At 37.4% G+C, this 20,079-nt stretch overlaps 1 protein-coding gene across 4 annotated transcripts in view; it reads left to right on the top strand.

Moving 5' to 3' along the window:
- LOC114522754 (transcription factor AP-2-epsilon-like) overlaps positions 1–19,366 on the top strand; it is a 48,726-nt gene extending 29,360 nt beyond the window's left edge. For 2 of the 4 annotated variants that reach the window (XM_028543497.1, XM_028543498.1), the window contains exons 3-8: positions 10,978–11,505; positions 13,587–13,623; positions 14,959–15,166; positions 15,411–15,529; positions 15,653–15,794; positions 17,471–19,366. In XM_028543497.1, the coding sequence (XP_028399298.1) occupies positions 10,978–11,505; positions 13,587–13,623; positions 14,959–15,166; positions 15,411–15,529; positions 15,653–15,794; positions 17,471–17,753 (1,317 nt within the window). In that variant the 3' untranslated portion in view covers positions 17,754–19,366. Of the gene's footprint in view, positions 1–247; positions 669–7,476; positions 8,418–10,977; positions 11,506–13,586; positions 13,624–14,958; positions 15,167–15,410; positions 15,530–15,652; positions 15,795–17,470 lie in introns of those variants that run through there. The other 2 variants (XM_028543499.1, XM_028543496.1) reach the window with 2 other exon arrangements.
- Positions 19,367–20,079: the final 713 nt, after the last annotated feature.

Raw genomic sequence — 20,079 nt, forward strand, 5'->3', positions numbered from 1 at the left:
CAAGACTTTCACTGATTTCTAAAAGGGCTATATCTATATTGCTAGAAACATCGAAATCCTTTCGTATTGTTTAAAGGCAGGCTCTTCAATCGCACAACTCATTTTGAATATATATATGGACTGAAATTCTGTCTAATAGCAACAAGGACTACACTCGCATGTAATTCCAAGGAGGCTTAAGTTCAATTGAACTTTGATCTACAGCGCTCAAACGCAGCAGTAAGGTGGCGTTTCCCTCCAAATGGGGGGGGGGGAGGGGACGCCCTACAACCAGCCCACATAATTGTGCGCAGTCACCGGTTAATATATGTTTAATTCGGACATAATTTTTTTTAATTTGAATAATCACGACATAAATGTTCCGTGATCCTCTATTATAATCAGTAACAGGTCGGCTTTAGTATCGTTGCATCGGCGTGCCTTTGATGTGGCCTTGCACTGCTCAAGCACTTCATCACCACTTCTAAGCAACACGGATAAGGCTTTTTAGGTCACTCGTTGCACAAAGTCGTCGTATATACAGCCATGAGTTACTGTACTCTGTCAATTCGACGGTAGATAGCGTCGCCTATACACGCATTGTCCTCCCAAAAGCTCGACACAAACCCTCAAAGATCTGCAAAAGAATTCTACATCCTGCGTTGCCGATGAGGTCAGATTGCTGTCAGGTTAGTGGCATAGTGGCGAATCTTTTTCGAAACTTGTGCTTGCCTTTAGGAAAGATCGCGTGACAATAGCGAAACTATGATTTCCTGTCCATTGAATGTGTTGTAGCCTACTTCTATGCTTCTTTATAAGAGTGCTAATTTTATGTATATACGTGCTATGTGTTTGAAAGCACCCAAGCTTGCGGCTGTAGCTATAGTTAAATTTAGCAAATACACGCGGAAAATTTGGAGTCTATATATACCGTACGCGATGCAATTTATTCATGCAAAAGATCAACGCTGTTTTGTCAATACGAAAGTCGACTACAGCAGGATTTGAACTGGCATATGCATTTCATCGAACGAAGGCTTTATGCAATTATCAAGCAAGTGGAAAGAGCAAAGTTATGACAAGATATATTGCGATTTGATCCACACTGATTGCTGAATCTGTATACGATTCATGATAACATCGTAAATCTATACTGCGTTATAGCGGAACTATACTACAACGCGATCTGTTTCTGCATGTCATATATCTATGTTGTTAAGGAATAAGGACTTTCTAAGAGTTGAGAGAACTTCTTTTATAGCCGCAGAAGAACGGCAGACATGCAATTATATATAATGCTTGACATCGATCTTAAAATAAGAGCCACAGCCAGGAGCATTAGAACGGTAACTAGCTATACATGTAGATCTATACTCGATTCAAAATGAACTAAAACGAACAAACATAAATGGCATTCATATTAGAAGTATTTTCCCTACTTAGTCTTCTGAATAGGAGGTAACCTTATATTGCATGCGGACACCTACGATTCAGAACGAACATGCCTTGTTGAAAGTGTTCAATGCCGCGGTCAAAAGAGGTATATCTTTAGAGAAATTTCGGGAAACGTTCCGACTTGGGCAGACACACGCAAATGAAACTATAAAGAAATCTAATACTGTTTTGTAAACAAGCGTAAACGAAAACGGAATTATCCTGACATATGCATGTATGTCTCAACCGGTCTTTTGTGTAAGGTGACAACTCAAATAGAAGAACGAAGTTTGCAAACCCTGTCTAAAAGAGTACAACGTGTGAAGATATATATTAATTCGACAGTGTCATTCTTGTGAGATTGCTTGCAACAATCGTTTCAGTGTGGGGTTTATCTGCCTTAAAACAAGCTCGAACACATATGCGTGACTTTACGAACCTTGGCATTGTCGTGAAACTATATTTCCGTAAACATAATTGTGAATGAAGAAGATGCACTTATGATGCAAATTGCAAAAGATTGATCTTTTTTGAGAAATAACTCCGCCCACTGGGTTTTCCTATTTGACATGCTCCACAGGCGGGATTAAACAAGCAGCAAATAGCATCGAAAAAAACTTGATTCAAACCAAACATACGTTTCACAAAATACTATTATAAGAAGGCTGTCTACCTACTGTCAGATCGGAATATGATTGGAATACGGAAAACGCAATGAGAGCCAGAGAAACGGTAAAACTCGGTCAAGCAAGGAACGAGGCTTTGACATTATTGCACAATACAAGTCTTTCTTTCTTTCTATCTATCTATCCGAACTCCGGTATTTATAAAACAGGCCTTATGATAAACTTTACTGCATGTATAAGAAGCATTTTGATAATGAAATACTTTTGTCCTTAAAAAGATTATACGAAAACACGGCGTTTCCGAATCGGGACTATATCAGGATATTATAATCATATTACTCATTTTGTTATTACGTACTATACATGCAATAAAACCAGTTTTGTACAGTTTCTCCTTCATTGCAACGTGCCAGGCTAAGGAAATGAACAAAGCTTGTTAAAATATCTGAAATATATTCTATTGCTTAACTCGCAGTGCTGTGAAGATAATTACCCCCACGCGTATATGTATTAATATAATTGACGAACATGCACAAGCATGCAGTAAAAGGGGTAACAAAGGTAAAAAATCGACAAAGTGATGTTCGTTTAGAATTAATAACACATATATAACGAATAAAAAATTAACGTATTATCCATGAAACTATAACCCAGATTGACTATACAATGGGGGAGAAGCAATGGTAATTTTTCTCACGCAAAAACACGAAGACAAAGAATGATATACACATTTAGCTATATCATGAAGGTGTATATTAATACATATACACACATTGAATTCACCCTTCAGGAAAAATAATAGAAAAAATGTGGTAGTAACAAGCTTCTTTTAATTTACATCGGTTTTTATATTAAAAGATCTTTCAGTAGTCCTAAAAAATCAGTTATCATCATTATTTTTTTATGGGAAACCAATACAATTTTCCATGTGTGGTGGCAGCCCATAGTATCTTGCCGCGTACCCTTAGGGGAAAATTATCCTATTGATAAAGACACGAGATTTTATTGTCCCAGATAAAAGTGTTTGAACGCAGCAATCTATGATAAGATTGAGGGTTTAAAAAGAGATATTTTAAATATAGGAAACTATATATATTAGAAAACTGAGAAAATCTTTGTCAAATGTATAATTAGGTTTTTTGGCACAGGAAGAAACACCTTTGAAGACCGGGGAAAAATATATCCTCACCTACTAATTTTACACTCAGTTATATGAATAAAGAATCTTCGACGGATAGTTACGACTGAGTAAATGCAAAAATGTGTAAGGCCAAGAATGACTTAAGGCGATAGACATGCAGAATCATAATCGACCGTGAAGGAAATTTTCCCATGTATTCACTGAAGGTTTTGAAGAGGAAAGCGTGTCCAATACTTATGGAAGCCATGCAGGTTTAAATATATTTTTTATAAATAGGCAAAAGTATTCTTTGTCTTCATTTTATTTATACCTGTGAACCCCCAGCTGTACTGGGATCAGGAAATCTATCATTTACATACTCGTAAAACTTGAAATTGGAACACGATATGGCAATGAAATTTCGCATAGTAACATTCAAAAGTTAAAGTATATTCTAACATTTCATCGTTGGCCAGTTTTCTTAATTATATTCTACATGAGTTTGTAATTAAATTCTTGTGAAATACTTCAGTATCAACCGTAGAATAGAACTGGGACACATACTGTTTATCAGTTTGACATGAAACAGTATATATATGCTCTTGGATATATGCATAGGAAAATGAAATCACATCTGTGAACTAAAGGGATCGATGCTCTTGGTTATAATACACTATCTTGATCTGCGATCTTGTTATTACAATCTTGACGAACATCGCCTGTGTATTACATACAAAATGAGAGCGAGGATAGTTAGGCCTTTTACTAATATCTTATTAAACAACGAAGAATTTTTATCAAAGTATATTTCCTTTCACGTCAGTCTATTCAAAAAGAGTAATTAAATCAAAAGGTAATTGGCCAATTATAGAACACAATCTACTTGTAATGTCCAAACAAAGCACTCACTTGCTTAAAATGCCTCCAGGGAGAAACCTACCTTGATAATCTGTCAATTGTTATATATATCAAGAGCATACGAAAGTGTAAAGTCTTGCACAGACTATTTATAACGCCACCACGAATATCTTTATCCGGCTATAGTCTATGAAGAACATTGTTCATGTTCAATTCATGGTTGGTTTTCCATTTTAAAAAGAAAGGGAAGAGAACTATTTTACACGTATAGGCAGGAAATATTTACGGTTTACAATTTACAATTTTGAATAGTTTTTAATAGCTATCTTTTTAAAGAATAATGTTTTTACGATCCAAAGAGTTCTACCCCACACAAATATATGGCATTTGGATAGTTACATACTTGGTTCTAATTTTAAACAAGGCAGAAAATGAAATCTCAAAGAGAAATAAAAGACTCTTGCAAGGCCTGCATACTTTTACTTAATTAATAACAAAATTAGATTGCATGCGATCATTAGCTATATGCAGATTATGTTTAATAGTTTGTCGGTCTTCGAGTATCGTACAACTCTTCACAATAGTCGATGATGTTACAATGTGAAATATGGTATTTTTATGTGCCCACGATTGAGCGAGTAAAAAAGCGAATAAAATCCTCAGGAAGCCTGCTTACTGATAAAAAATTCCCCAGTGAATATAGCAATATTGGGTTTTATCTATATGAATATATTACGTAAACTATAAACGGACAGAAAATTCGTATTAAACGTCTGTCTTACACCGCCTGAGGCGTTTCACAAGGGACGTCTGAAAAGCAATGCAGTGTAAACAACCGAGGCGGGTCGAAGCGCTTTACGAAGCACTATATTCTATCTCACCGAGTTGGTTTTCATGACGAGAAGCGAATATCAAATGTGTCTAGAACGCGCTGGAAATTGGCCCATAAATATCGGTCACCCTGGTTGCACTTAGCAATATTTCTCAGAGACCACGCACTTAGAATTCCACAGATAACTGCAGCAGCACGTAAGTTTCCGTTATATATACCGGACTGAATCAGAAAACTAAGTGTGCCACTTCTATATTAACGTATGCGATGCTATAATCCATCCTGGTAAACTCGTGCTCATAATAATCTCTACCAGCAGTTATAATTCCTTCTGTTAATTCGAAGACTCATTTGTAACTACGATGCGCGCGGCCACTTGCGCCTTAGGGCAAAACAACATCAAAAGGCACATTGTCCCATTCTAAGGGCCTTTTTACATGGAGCGAGTTATCCCGTCCAGGCGAGGTAAAAGGCACATCAAAGGCTTAACCTGATTAGTCTTTCATTATATGCAGTTTCTTCCTCGCCTAGCCGGGATAACTCGCTCCATGTAAACAGGTCCCTAAATGTCGGAATATTATCGCGAGAATGGTTGATATACACGCGGAACTTCGAAACCTAACTAGCTTTAAAAGCACGTAAGACCCCCGCGAGGGCCTACAACCCATGAGCCCTTGCGCGCTTAAAAGGCTTATGGTTTAGAAAGGACGATCATATTTAGATTAGCTGAAGAGACTTTTTAAGAGAAAGATGATAACTTTCGATTCGTGTAAAAGCGTTATTATCTTAAAAAGCCAACGTTCTATTTTTATTCGACAAGTATATATAGCCACAGTGCCACACATGTAATCACACAATGTATCTTTGAAAAAAACGACTTTGGCAATGCACGTGTTTTGATTAATTTTCATTTCCGCCATCATTGTTTGTTACATATGCTCCCCATGTTGGTATTCTGGGGTGAGAAGTTGGTACGTCAAGCGAACGCGATTGACACAAGCCACTATACGAAAGCTTGCGGTCCTGTGTTCGCATGCTAGCTTGTATACGATAAAGGAAGAGTAGACACTTATAATAACGATCCGTGCACATGGCCTTACAGCACGTGGGGTTACTCGCGGCGTGTTAATAAACAGCATACGTCACTCGTCGCTGTAAACCTATTTTAGCCCATCACAATTATGACCGTCGAGCATATGCCGTCGTATTTGCATTTAGAAAATTATGCACATTTGGTTAATTGTGAAAGAAAACCGCCCAAATATTACATCGAATGCATGACCTTGCGACTCCCTGAGAACCAATCTCGCTAGGGTGCGGCAGCTAAAGAATAAACCTTTCTTTATTAGTTACATAAGCCGTTCAAGCAATTACCAATAAACATGTCAACAAAATGGTGGCCATTCGAAAACATACATTACGATCACTGCTGGAATTGGCACAATATTGATCTTAATTTACCGGTTTGCACCAAGAGGAACAGTCTTCCTGCCGGCCTTCAGGCTATTACACAATACACGTTTTTTCTAAGAAAAAGGAAATGTCGACTGACCTTGCAAACACGTGCAATATGTGCAATACCGCTAAAGATTAAGACTTGCAAATATAATTCCATGTGAGCTATGCCGACCGGAAGGTTTTATATTATGCTAAATCGATTGTCCTTGTAGGATACCATGCGGGGTTTTGTTTGTATCCAGCGTGCAATATGGGGCGATGCTTTTGCGGCATCGATTTATTGCACTTCTAGGAAAATGCAGGGAGAATTTACTATGTTGGGTCGAGGTGTCTAGCAACGGGCTTACAGTTCCTACCTTCCCTTTTAGGACATGTAAATTTTTTAAATATATCATATTTACCTAGCTTACGGTTTTGATAGAGTTTTTTTTGATAAATAAATAGCCGCAAAACGTGCCAGGATGATCATTGGAACAACATATACACAACAATATATCTCGTTATCTGAATAAATGGTAGCCTGAATTAAAACTCGCTATAAGCAAGCTTCGCTACATTTAAAAAAGTTACATTTTAAAGTTATCCTCGCTACATTGGTTAATTAATCAAATCTATGGTAAACTCGAAAATACACGGTTCTGATTGGCAAATCCTGTTAACAACTTGGGTGGATTAAATGTTAACCACATTTTTATACAACCAGCCGCTTGTGCTCTTTATGTTAATGATTCGATAGTCCAGTTCTGTGTATAGTGATCAGCGCATTCAATCAGACATTTTGCCTCTCTCACAATCAGGAAAAACAAGAAATGAACGGATTGTATATATTGGGTCGGATTTTATTGAATAACAAGGTAGCTGCCGACATGCATGCAGCGTTTACTTAAAATGGATGTTTACACAAGATTTCGGGGGCGTTTGATTCGATTAGCTCCAATGGAATATTCCTGTTAGGGTATTAAACTAAATATATATATTTCCGTTTTATATCTCAATACATGCAAAGACCGCAAAAAACTTAACTTTATGGGCAGCATAATCTCACCTAACCACAACCGCATTTTTAAAGCATATATGCAACGAAGCTTTCTGTCGGCTTTAAGTTTATCTATAACAAATATACACAGAGACAAATATATAGTCGATGTTTGTAAACATGTGTAGTTTTCGTGTACATAGACGATTCGTTTGAGTGAGTTGTGCTTTGCTGTGTCAGGTTGTTTTAATTATCCGCACAGGAAATGCCACCCGAGTATTGCCAAAATAAACACCTACACGAAGATTCGCGCTTGAAACGCTTTAAATGTGATTTAAAACATCGTTTCTCATGCTATACAAGGCACGCGCCGTGAAAAGTAAAACAGATTTAGAAAGCTTTTCAAAATTCAAATTGGTTCCAACTGAAACTCTTTATTGTTGTGTGCATTCGTGTATCAAAGTCTGCGACGATTTATTCAAACAAACCATTTGACGGGGATCCTGAGACGGCGAATTTGATTGGTTAAAAGTTGGAAGCCATTCAACCAATTGGTGCCAGCCTGCTATTTCGTTTACACCGATGTGTGTTTTTAAGCCATTTGCAAATAATCAGGGTGTTTAAAAGGTGACAACAAGATATTAATGAATAGATGTCTTGGACCGCCATTGAAGTTTATGCTGATTTGCAAGAGTCCTGTGTAATCCGATCCGCTTGACCTATGTTCTGACACAAGCCCCAACAAGGTAAAAGCAGACATTGCATTCCGCCATAACGCTCAAGGCTGGCTGTAGATGTTAGGTGCATGTCCTATTCGCAAAGATACCCTGAGGCGACTAGCAGCCTTTCCCAGACGACCTTAGGTCGTACCTCGAAGGTACAGCAGGGAACCAGTATTCGCAACTGAAGAACTTCAAGACAGTCCACAGGCGTCTATACTGAACCATGGCCAGCGAACTGGACACATTGAATGTTCCAAGTCAATTTGACGGACTTCATTCAGACACCGTAGCAAAAGCACAACACATCTCGCCAGAAGACCTGAGTCCGCCACCAACTCCGATATCACTTTCAACAACTACAACAAGTCCAGAGTTGATAAACAAACTTGACAACACGCAAGCCCTATTCGAGGTGAGATCAAGGGGGGAAATTACGGCAAATGTAAAAAGTTGCAGTCGATAGTGTTTTATTTTTCAGCAATCTGATACAAACCATTGTCTATGCGTGATAAAGCTTTATTCATTCGAAAGCAATTTATCATTTTCGTGGTAAAACACTTTCTATATTTAAACATTTGCATTCCTCAATACAACTGCAAGGCCACGTATTGGTTTCCATAATTGTATCATTTCCGTTTTGAAATGCATGCATGGCATTACACATTTGAATAGAGATTATATATGTTGGAGTTAATAGTGTATACATAAATCATATATACATTATATATTTATAGCTGTATTTATATATATATAGTCACATGACATATATATGTTGAAAATCTTCCGGATTAATCGTGGCTACCTTGAAAATAATCGCAGGTCATATTTATCGAGTTTATAAGAGTGTAAAACCGCTTTGAATTTATCATACGGTTATTTATCACATTAAAAATATAATAGCGTGTAGTCGTGTAGGTTAATGGATGCACAGATCTATAGCAAAGATACGCAGAACAATACACACGCATAATCTATTGATTGATCTAATCCCAAAAGGAATAAATTGGATCTAGAAGGATATAATTAGGAGTGCTACATTTTACAAAAGATAGTTCTTGTACAGGTTAAGGCCGGTATACACTTAACTTAAGGCTGGTTTGCAATTTTTGCTGCGATTTTATTTGCTGCGATTTTATTTTGCTGCGATTTTCTTCTTTTGATAGATGTGAACGACTGATTAGTTACGAATGCTTTGAAGTGAACAAGCTACAATTTGAACATCCGTAATTAATTCACTCGTGCATATCTTTCAAAGTGTAAACGGGCCTTAATGTAGTATATATATATATACACAGTTGCTTGAACTAAGTATGAAATGATATGTGCGAAAGCATAAATGGTAATTTAAAGCAAATCTTGTTCTGACAGTTTATAAATGTTCCTACGTGCGAAGTCACCCATGATTGCTTAGGCTACTTAAGACAAAGACCAAATGATAATACTCTATTTTTTTTAGAGATTATACAAAATGCACATAGTTTTACAAATGATATTCCTGTTAAATAGCAATGGGCATCGTCCAACAGTTAGAAATTTTATAGTTTGAAACATGAAAAGGATAGAATCATATGAACGTGATTTTAATTTTCAAGGGCACGCTATTGTGGGATACACAACGGCGACTCGGCTGTGTGCGTGCATGTGACTGGTGCATTAACCTGGTCTCGCTGCATTTTTTAAATTTAAGAATCAAATCTTACTTCCTACATTGCCATTTCGGTTAAATCCCCCTTTTTTTTTACTCTAAGCTGATGCATCACTCTGTTCTATGTCCTTTGGGTAAATTTTTAGTTAAGAACTAATGAATATCGTATAAATTTTTCAAACTGAGTTTATTTGTCTTGTCTTCGATGCGAAGTTTGAAATGCATATTCAACTATTTTTTTTTCTCCCAATTAAAAATTATATATCCGTTGATTCTATATAAGACTATATATACATCAGTTATTTACACATCGGTAATTCTTACATCGTCAGCTCAACTACGTCATGTTGAGACAGTTAAAACACTTGTAAGTAGCAAATATCTTGTTGACAGACAAAAAACACGAAGTACATGGGGCATAACTGGTCATTTTCGACCCCAGAGTTTCCACAAGCCATGCAAAGATGCCACGTCAAGGCGGTTTTGCTGATTGCGTGTAACGCTAAATCAGGTTCTGCAATCTTATTCCTAACAGCGAGCCCGCGATACTATCGAGATATATAGCGGTCAATATTTCGCAAGGGTCTACTTTGTTTTAATAATAATAATAATAATTTAATTTATAGTGCGCAAGTTCCATTCAAATATGCTCACATGCGCATTACAGATAGGTTAAGATTTATCTAAAATATATATAAATACCTATATATACATATAAAATATCTAAATTAGATTATTTTGATGGTAGAGAAACAAACTCAGTGTCTTGCCGTCTGGTTATTGGAAAAAACATATAACTATCTTTTAAATAACAGTGAAAATATTACTGCACGGAATTGTAAATTCCATTGCATTAATTGCCTGACTTGGCGTTTAACTATATAGGAAGAGCTGAATTGCATTATTTTGCAACGTTTCCGGTTTGCTTTGACATTGCCCTAACAATTTTTGATAATTTCATGGAAGATTTCAAAGGCTGCTTTCGAATTAACAAATTGAAAAACCTTTTCAGTTTAATCACCTCTGACATTGCAGGCTAGTTCACTCTATATAGCTTGGTTACGACGTGGTGTTTAGACAAACACCAAGACAAAAGTAAAAACAACAAAAGGAAGAGAGCGAACATTGCTATGCTCAATTTACCTTTCTCTTTCAATCTACCTTTCATTTGCATCTTCAAGTTCCAGCTAGTTTCAGCTTGTATTTGCTCCGAATCCCATGACCTTTTTCCATACAGCACCGTGGACCTATTTGGACACGGAAAATAAATTATTGCGTTTAATTTGCTGAAAAAATTTGGTTTAAATGATTATTTTTGTTTATCCAGGAACGTAGCCTTCCCGCTATGCCTTGCGCAAGCACGACAACAAGCGTGAATCCAGTCTCCACTCCACTCAACGCCTGCTCCAGTGTCACCACTTCGGGACTTACTCTACAGCATCCGCAAGGCCACGACTTGCGAGATATCCTCGCGGGACAACTTCCACCACACACCAGTCCGTATTATCCGCCACAGTTCCCTCCGCTTCACTACCAACAACCGCCTCAACGCTTCGACTTTACGCATTCGATAGATCACTTTCAACAATCAACGCCGTTTGGGCAAACTGCGTCGGCGTTCCATCCACAACAGCAGCATCCAACACATCAGCAGCCGAGCTCGAACACTAATCATAGACTTATAAGACAACGAGATCAATTACAACGTCTGGACTCCACGGTGAGTCAGTTTAGTCCTGAATTAGTAAATGGACATTACGGGCCCCACTCGCGACGCCATGATCCGATTCGATTAAGTAACGAACCCATGGATATATTACCGCCTACGCAACTAAGTGGACAAAGCACACCTCAGGTGAGTTAAATCGTTGCAAGTTCGTACTTAAGCTATCATCTATCGAATTTTTAGGGAGCTTTAGCAGTGACTTCGAGTACGAAATTCATTCATTTTCGCCCTAAATTTGGTGCTGTTTGCTTACGCCATCTGACGAAACGTGTTTTGTCTCCAGTACGTTTCGTCCCTTGTACGAAATAGATCAATTTTACAGTCGAAAGCCCGATGACTACGTGATTCGCCAGATGGCGTGAGCAAACAGCACCGAGTTTCGCGCGAAAACGCACGAATTTCGCACTCGTAATCATTGCTAAAGCCCTCTATCAACGAAGTTGTCGTTTAACTGCTTGTCTGCTCGTAAATTTGCACATATTAGAGGGTCAGTTGGAGACTATCAACGGCAATGACAACGGTAGAATATGATTTATTGATCTATTACGGTGCATTCGAGCTGAAATATACGTCAATGCACTTAATTTGCCTCTTAAACACCCTAAATGTAACATCAATCGAGTGAACTGCCACCCAACTTTCATCGTGATGAAGGTCACGAAGCAATTGCAGTAACTACGTAATTGTATCATACTAAAGACCATTTCATTTACGTTTTTCTTCATTTTTGGCTGTTGTTGACGAGCACATTCTTGCTGTCGTTGTACTCAGCAAACTCCTATTCAAATCCAAAATTTCCAAGGAAGATAGAGCGTATGGCAGCCCACATTCAGTAAACACATAACATGCAGAGTCAGTCGTGTATCACCTATTTGTGGATCCTATCATATAATCTGTATGAATTGCGCTGCATTGAACTCTGCGGTTTTTTGTTCATGTACTCGATTTTTTATCGCTTCGTTTCACTGCTATCGGTCGGGAACTAGTATACTCTTTGATTGACCTTGACCACATAGACCTCATCTACCATTCCGAAAATACAAAATTTTTGTAAACATGCAAGACGGTTTTCACTGGCTTTTGGTTTGTTTCCTTGGGAAGGAACTTTAGGCTCAAAAAAGTGAAAAAATTCCAAGTGGACAACGGTTTCAATGAAAGCGTTAGAACTCCATAATTGGAATATACGAATTTACCGAATTACTTGAAAACTCTTCTTGACCATACTCGAATGGGTTACGACTTAAGTCTCCTTCTACCACAGACATATCTACTGTGATTAAGCAGTGATACGCAAAGGAACGATTGTAAATACTTCAACTTCTTATCGTTTTCCAAATCTCACTTTCAGAATTATATAACTATCCACAGCTGCTTTGATGTGCAGTAAGAACTGCGAATTCGCTTCACTTGCGTTCAATTCCCTTTTGGAAACTGCAGTACGAAGCTTGCTTTATATCGAGCTTTGTATCACTTTTGCTACAGAAATTCTAATCCAGTTAGAAGTCAAAACCGCCGCATAATTCTTTAAGTGATCCAGTTACCCCTGTTCAATTCTGAAAAGACAATTTTAACTGAGAGAGCTACCCATTGAAAAAATTCTTGAGTGAGTTGACAGTCTGCACGTCAGCAGTGAAATCAATAACATAGTGACTTGTGTCTGTGGGATAACTCGATGTCTATATAGACACCTTCTTCATTTGCTGTCTACCAATTAAAACTACCCTACTCAACTGACAATAATCGTCGTTATTTCATTGCCCGCCTCGTTTTCAAACCATAGGGGTAATCTAGCAAAGTCGGGAAGTGTTCATGGAAATTTTTTCGCAAAATATTCCACCGAGTTTTGGACTCTTATTTGAAACAGTCGAATTATATGCCGTGTAATTAAACTTTGATCTTCGTGTTCCGTGAAGACATATCATTACCAGAAATGACAATATTTTATCACCAATATTCAAGTGTTACGCCCTCAACTTAAGATAACACCAAAGAATGACGTCAGTACGCTAAAATATTTGAAGCTAATGACGTCACAGCGTGGGCGGCATTGAGTGAGGCTTGATTTTTTTTAAATTTACAGAATAAAAATGAAAATTTTTTGTCCGACTTGATTAATCGACAGAACAGTTAGATTACTTTAATCAAATAGTAATCATGTTATGTTAATCAGATCAATCATATTAACTACCGTCTTTTTCTTCTAATTTTAGTCACTTGAGCCTCCATCATCAAGAATTTCACGTGATAGTAAGTCGTCTATTTTTGAACTTTTAGATAAGCAATTTGCAAGAGCCATGTGCGCTTGCGATAAACCTAATTAAATTACTGTAATAATACATTTCAAGAAATACCAAACGAGAGACGTTTGAAGTGCCCCTTTGACTAACCCGAAACATAATTTTCGAGAGTTTTCTTGACAACACACATATCTTTGAGGACTTTGTATTTTGAGTGGAATGATCGAGTAAATTTAATCGATGTGTCATTTTTGACTGAGGGCAAAGATTTGCCCCATCACGTTATCACATCTATTTCCTACACCCACAATCCCCGACACTTTTAACTCGTCATTCACACTCGTCATCTTTAAACGGTTTCTCCAATAAAATAAAAAATTCTACCCCCTCTCCTCCTTTCCCTCACCAATCAATGTTGGATAGTGACCTAAAACATATTTAATCAATTAAGCGGAAACTCAACATTGATTTAGGGGCGGGGGGATTATGTAATAGAACGTTAACGTTTAATAGCTGAAGAGATCAGGCGTGCCGAATATATTAGAGTGCAGTCAATGGTTTTGGCCATGATTGTAGATATATCACACATCTCCCAAGGGTGGGTTGAGGATGACGCCTATATTAAGAAAAAGCAAGTGACAAGCTGTGTCCTGTTTTATCTAATATCATCAAACAAGAAGCTATAATCTTGATAACATCCCTACATAATCCTCGAGATTTACAACTGATAACCGAATTTGCACCCTAACTCGCACGCTTCTCTTTGCTGCTCTGTCAACCTTCCAGTAAATCCATCCCTACTGTGATGCGTACGCAGGGCATAAAGTTGCGGGTAAATGAATGCTAGTGGAATATCCCATAGGTTTCGCCCCAATCCCTGCAAGATTGTCGACACAGTCAACCGTCGTTAAATCTTCACGTCATCGCATATCAGGAAATAACGAGATTCGAATCTCGAAGCCCAATGTACAAATATAACAACAACCATTAGATTAATAATGACATCCTACAATTTCATCCCAAATTAAGCAGGTGCGAATGAGATATTTATAAAAAATCTCTCATGCAAGCACTAACACGAATCACGATAAAATATAAATAACTTTTGCGCAAATTAACATACAATACAAAACCCTCACCACTTTCGACCTCAATAGTAAGTACGTTTGTAGAATTGTGTCCTAATGGAAACATGTGTCAACAACATAGTTCAACAATGTTTGAAGCAATTGATACCAGGCCCATTTTTTAACCCGAATACGCAAGTGTGACGTATAGTGCCTTTTGCAAAGATAGCACAAATCTGCATGTCTAATTGAGAACTGATTCTATCGATTTGTTTCAGTCAAATACAGCCTGGAAGACGAAGACAGTAAAGAGGACATCGATACAAGTTTGCCTGTGCAACCTTCGGATGTATTTTGTTCGGTCCCAGGCCGCTTATCGTTGCTAAGTTCCACGTCCAAATACAAAGTGACTGTCGGTGAAATACGTCGAAGGCTCTCGCATCCGGAATGTCTCAATGCATCCCTACTGGGAGGGGTGTTAAGACGGTACGTTGCGAGGGTATGTTTTAAAAGATTTCCGCCGATACAGTGTCTCAATATATTTACTGGAGATATACTCAGGGGGGTGGTTGGTTTTCACTGCAAATGATGGGGTATGAAGGGATTGGCGAGTATCGCTGGGGAACGAGAATGTACAAGTGGGAGGGTGTTTAATGATCCCGCGCACGCAGTGTTTAGCTTAGGATGTGTGTCAGTGAGGTGGGTCACATATGTCGTTGCTTGTTTTCAGAGCCAAGTCGAAAAATGGTGGTAAATGTCTACGGGAAAAATTAGAAAAAATTGGTTTATCGCTACCGGCCGGGCGAAGGAAAGCGGCGCAAGTGACGTTGTTAACATCGTTAGTGGAAGGTAAGAATTAGGAATCCACTTCAAAGTAGCACGTATAAAAAAATAGTTGCCTTGCAACTTGTATGAAATTTCCACGTTCTCCCCATCGAAGCGCACCCGTCAATTTTTATTTTTAACCTGTAGGTGAAGCTGCTCATTTAGCGGGTGATTTCGACTACGTGTGTGTATCAGAGTTCCCTACACAAGCATTATCAGAGCACGTAGCGAAGACACAAAAAGAAACTACGGATTATGATACAAGAAAGAACGCCATACTGGCTTGCAAGTAAGTCCTTACCTTTCGCAGTAATTTATAGAATATCACAATTATATACAATTATAGAATACCAGGCGAATAGTGCATTATGTTAAAAATCTGTTATGGACAATCAATTTTAGTGCATAGAACTGCCCCGTTCTTTAAAAATAGTGTTTATTCTTGTCCTGTGGAAGTCCAAATCATGCATCAAGTAACATAAAACAAGGTAGTTTCTATATGGCATTTATTGTTGAGTGTTAGGTTGGCCAGGTATTCCATATTTTTGCTCCCAGTCCTTATGCCCGCGAATTCAAAATTTGGAGGCCTATTTTTCATATTTGCCGAGCAATTTGCTGCGGCGAGAACTATTAAACAACATATTTACAGAACGATAGCCGTAAATAAATTTTCCTGCAATCCGGACGAATTTGGAACCCTGTTCAAATTCGTCTGGTTCTGGTATTCAGACGGTAACAATGGATGAAAATTTGGCCGGCTTTTTCGAATGAAATTATTTCACGAATTGATTTGATATACACAAGAAATGGACCTCTATCCATCTGAGAGAGAACACCTGGAATAGTTCGTCTCATAATCTGCATGTCAGTGTATACGGATTACCTATCTAAATAAACTACTTGCGAAGTTTGGCAATCTATCAAGTTTGAGAATCTAACTTTTCTTGCGGATGGGCTGTCGGCATACGAATGGCCGTGAGGTCTTGAGTTGAAACGGTTGTAATAGATTGTCGTGTACTGGTATGCACATTAACACCAATATCAGATAGAACCCAGCAATGCACAATTATATCTATTATAAAGTTGGCAATTTAGATAACTTTACTCACCGTAAACGTTGAGGAACGCTGCATGTAATGTTGCCATAACACGTGTGCATTTCACCAAAGCGAGAGCTCAGAGCAGCAGCCCAAATAAAGCATAAAAACTTGTTCAACCGACCGACGGATTCATTTGAAAATGTTAGATCGATATTTGAACCATCATTACGGACTTTCAGACCACTCGAAATTGGTAAATATTACTTGAAACTTTCGACTGTCGGATTTCAATCTTGCTTCTACAATAACATGTTAAAACGAGTATTTCAGAATATTTGCATATCCATGTTTTAGTGAAGAAAAACTTAATTTAGTATTCTTTTGTTTATATATTCAATAAAGCATTTGAACATTGTGTTTCCCTAAGAATTTTCTCGTATACAAATTCCTCGTAATTGTGAAACCATTGTTGAACCACTACAAGCTATTCTTAGTGGAATCAGTAATAAGTATGTTTGAATTGCATATACCAGTAAATATGTAATACAGGATGTCTCGCAACCACTTAAAGCGCAATAGATAAGCACCTCTGGGAATTGAAAATGGCTCTTAATCCTTCATTTAAAATGCTAAAACTATGGTGCAAACCCCAACAATATTAATATTCTTGCATATTTAAGTGGTTGCGTTTTTTTAGACACCCTGTAGTTGAATCTGAAGCGATGTTGTACAAAATTTGCCAAATGTGTTGTGAAAACACAAGGACTCTGTTTTGAAAAGTTAAAGAATGTCCTCAATAGCGAAATATATTCTAAAATTGTTTCATTATTTCTCCTTGTGTAATTCATGATATGTTTTACTTTATGTTTTACGTCATGTTATTTACACTATTGCTGGACGTTGAATCGAGTCTTTTCTTATTTAGACAAATCACCAAAGAACTTCAAGATGTACTGAGTCAAGATCCTTACCCGACAACACGTCTATCAAACAGTACATTGCCAGAATCCGTTCTGAAAGGACTTACACACTTTGGGCTGGTAACGCACGGCTTTGGTACGCCCGCGTTTAATGCTGCTCTAAACTCCTTTCAAACATATCTCAACGAACTTTTAAAATGTCACGAGTCTCTTCATAACAATAACAATGGATTTCAGGGGGGTATGACGAGCTCGAGGAGTCAGTCACTGAAGAATGGTGATGTTTAACGAATAGATAGAAATATTGACAGCAAATGAAATGAACATTAGCGCCACTTTGAGTTGAAATATGCTACCGTTGCCGCGTTTTGTTAGTGTAAGATCGTATACAGCCAACTCAATAGAGGTTGTTCTTCGAAAACATTGAACCTAACACTGTGAGCGCGCAAGGGATGATGGGTATTAGGACAAAAGAGATGACTTGCAACAGCAAATCTTCTTTCTTCTCCGGCAACCTTTGGACTAGAACAAGTCATGATATAAGTTACCACCCATCATCTGTTTTCCGCTAAGAGTTCAAGGTTAACCCTTTTTGAAGGACAACCTTTAAGTGATGATATATTTTGGCCGGTGGGTGGATTGTCCTTATATTTGCAAGGCAAATGGCCGCCTGCGCCCTCGATTTAGTTAACGCGGTATGGTCCAACCCCTTCCGTTAATTTTTTGTACCAATATTCTGAGTAAAACTCCTATTCAACATTCTGGTTAATAAACGCGCTACAAAGTTGGCCCGCAATTATTCTGGCCAGTTGACTGCACTCTGAGTAGCTCAACTGTCCATTTGTTTAATTTTTATGGAAAATATACAAAATAAGTGTAATCTTAATGTTGTCCGCATGGATAAATACGCACAAAATGTTAATCAAATGTATCAGAATCGTGCACTCCAAGCTTTAAATTAAAGACTTGAAGATTGACGTTTACGCCAAACGTCAAAATACTGACAAACTTCATGTTTTAACTGCGCTATCTTAGAGTTTGCAACAATTTCGTTCAATCATGAACGTTCTACAGTTAAACTCTTGATATTCAGTAGCGATGTAAGAGGAAGGAACAGCCGTTGTTTTCTTTCTTCACTGCTGAATATTGCGAGTTTTATGTAAAACGTTTATGATTTAACCAAGTTGTTGCAAACTCTAAGATGGCGTAGTTAAAACATAAAGTTTGTTAGTGAATTCGCGTTTGGCGTAAACGCCAATCTCTAGGACATTTTCTGATTGGCAAACAGATTTGTCAATCAATTTTCGTCTCAATATTTGTCACACTGACAGTTGCACATTTATATATAGCACAATACTTCTAAAAAGATTCGTTATTTTCCCAGGGGCATCAATTTTTTGCATGCGTCCAAAAATTTTATTTTGCGGTCAAATTTCCATGTTTAAAATATTTATTTAAAAGTGTAAATTTTATTCGCGCAAATGCGAATTCTCGAAAGGCCGTAATATATTGATAGTCATAGAGTGTAAAGTGAGTTATAATCTTAGATAAAAAGAGTATTTTTAAAGTTGTTTCGTGGAATACGTTTTAAGTATTTACATACGTGGATAAATTGTATTTAAACTACGGGTATTAACATACAAAAACAATGTTGCACATGATTGTGTACAAAAAAATATGTATTACATTGTAGGTCTTAGCGCAAATAGCCGCTGACCGGCACATCTGAGTTGTGACTTCCAATCAATGGGAGGATGTTGGGCGTTTAATTCTGGTATATGCCTATATACGACCCGAAATTTCACTCAAAATGTTTGTACTTACATTGTGAAGATCGCTGAGAATTACTTAAAATTTTCTTTCATAGAACTTTGCTATGCAATAATAGCAAATAATATTGCACATCGTGAATGACATTTTAGAAACACAATTTCTACTAGATAAGATATAACAAATTCATTGGTTTGTTATTACCAATTAATGCACAAAACAAGTGCACTTTTAGGGTTCCAGTGTCGCACTGGAGATATTTTCAGAAAAAAAAACAAGGTAGTGAAGGAAAAAGTTATTAAAACTCTATAAAAGAAGTCAATCTAGGGCATTTTTCGGTTATATTTACAAATAAGCATTTTGAGTGACAATTCGTGTCTCAGGCGCTTTTAAAAAGCTGGTAGGTTGCATGTAAAAACCAGCTCTAATTATGGAAGACAAGAATTACTGTTTTGCTAAATAAAATCAGATTTAGACGTTCAATTACCAAAAGACAACCGTTTTCATACAAATCGTTTGCGCGCGTGTTAGGTAGCTAATTTCAACCTTAACAATGGTTCTACGGGATATTATATATATAAATAAAAAATAACGGTTACCAACGCCGCAAATGTGTGAGAAACATGCATTTATAAAAAGATATTTTAATGAACTCAAGATTATTGTAAGTGAATGTTTAATAAATGTTACTCTTAATAAGAATTATGATTTGTGTTTCAGTCTGCCGAGTGCTGAGTTTCACTTTTCTGATTTCGTTTTAAATGCGTTATGACTTATGGTTGTTTTATAAAATCATCCTGCTAAGTTTGACTTAACTATTGTAGCCCGATAGTTTACGTGCATT

This window comes from Dendronephthya gigantea, unplaced genomic scaffold (genome assembly GCF_004324835.1).
Source record: "Dendronephthya gigantea isolate DGI-Jeju-01 unplaced genomic scaffold, DenGig_1.0 000024F, whole genome shotgun sequence".
Classification (NCBI taxonomy): Eukaryota; Metazoa; Cnidaria; class Anthozoa; order Malacalcyonacea; family Nephtheidae; genus Dendronephthya; species Dendronephthya gigantea.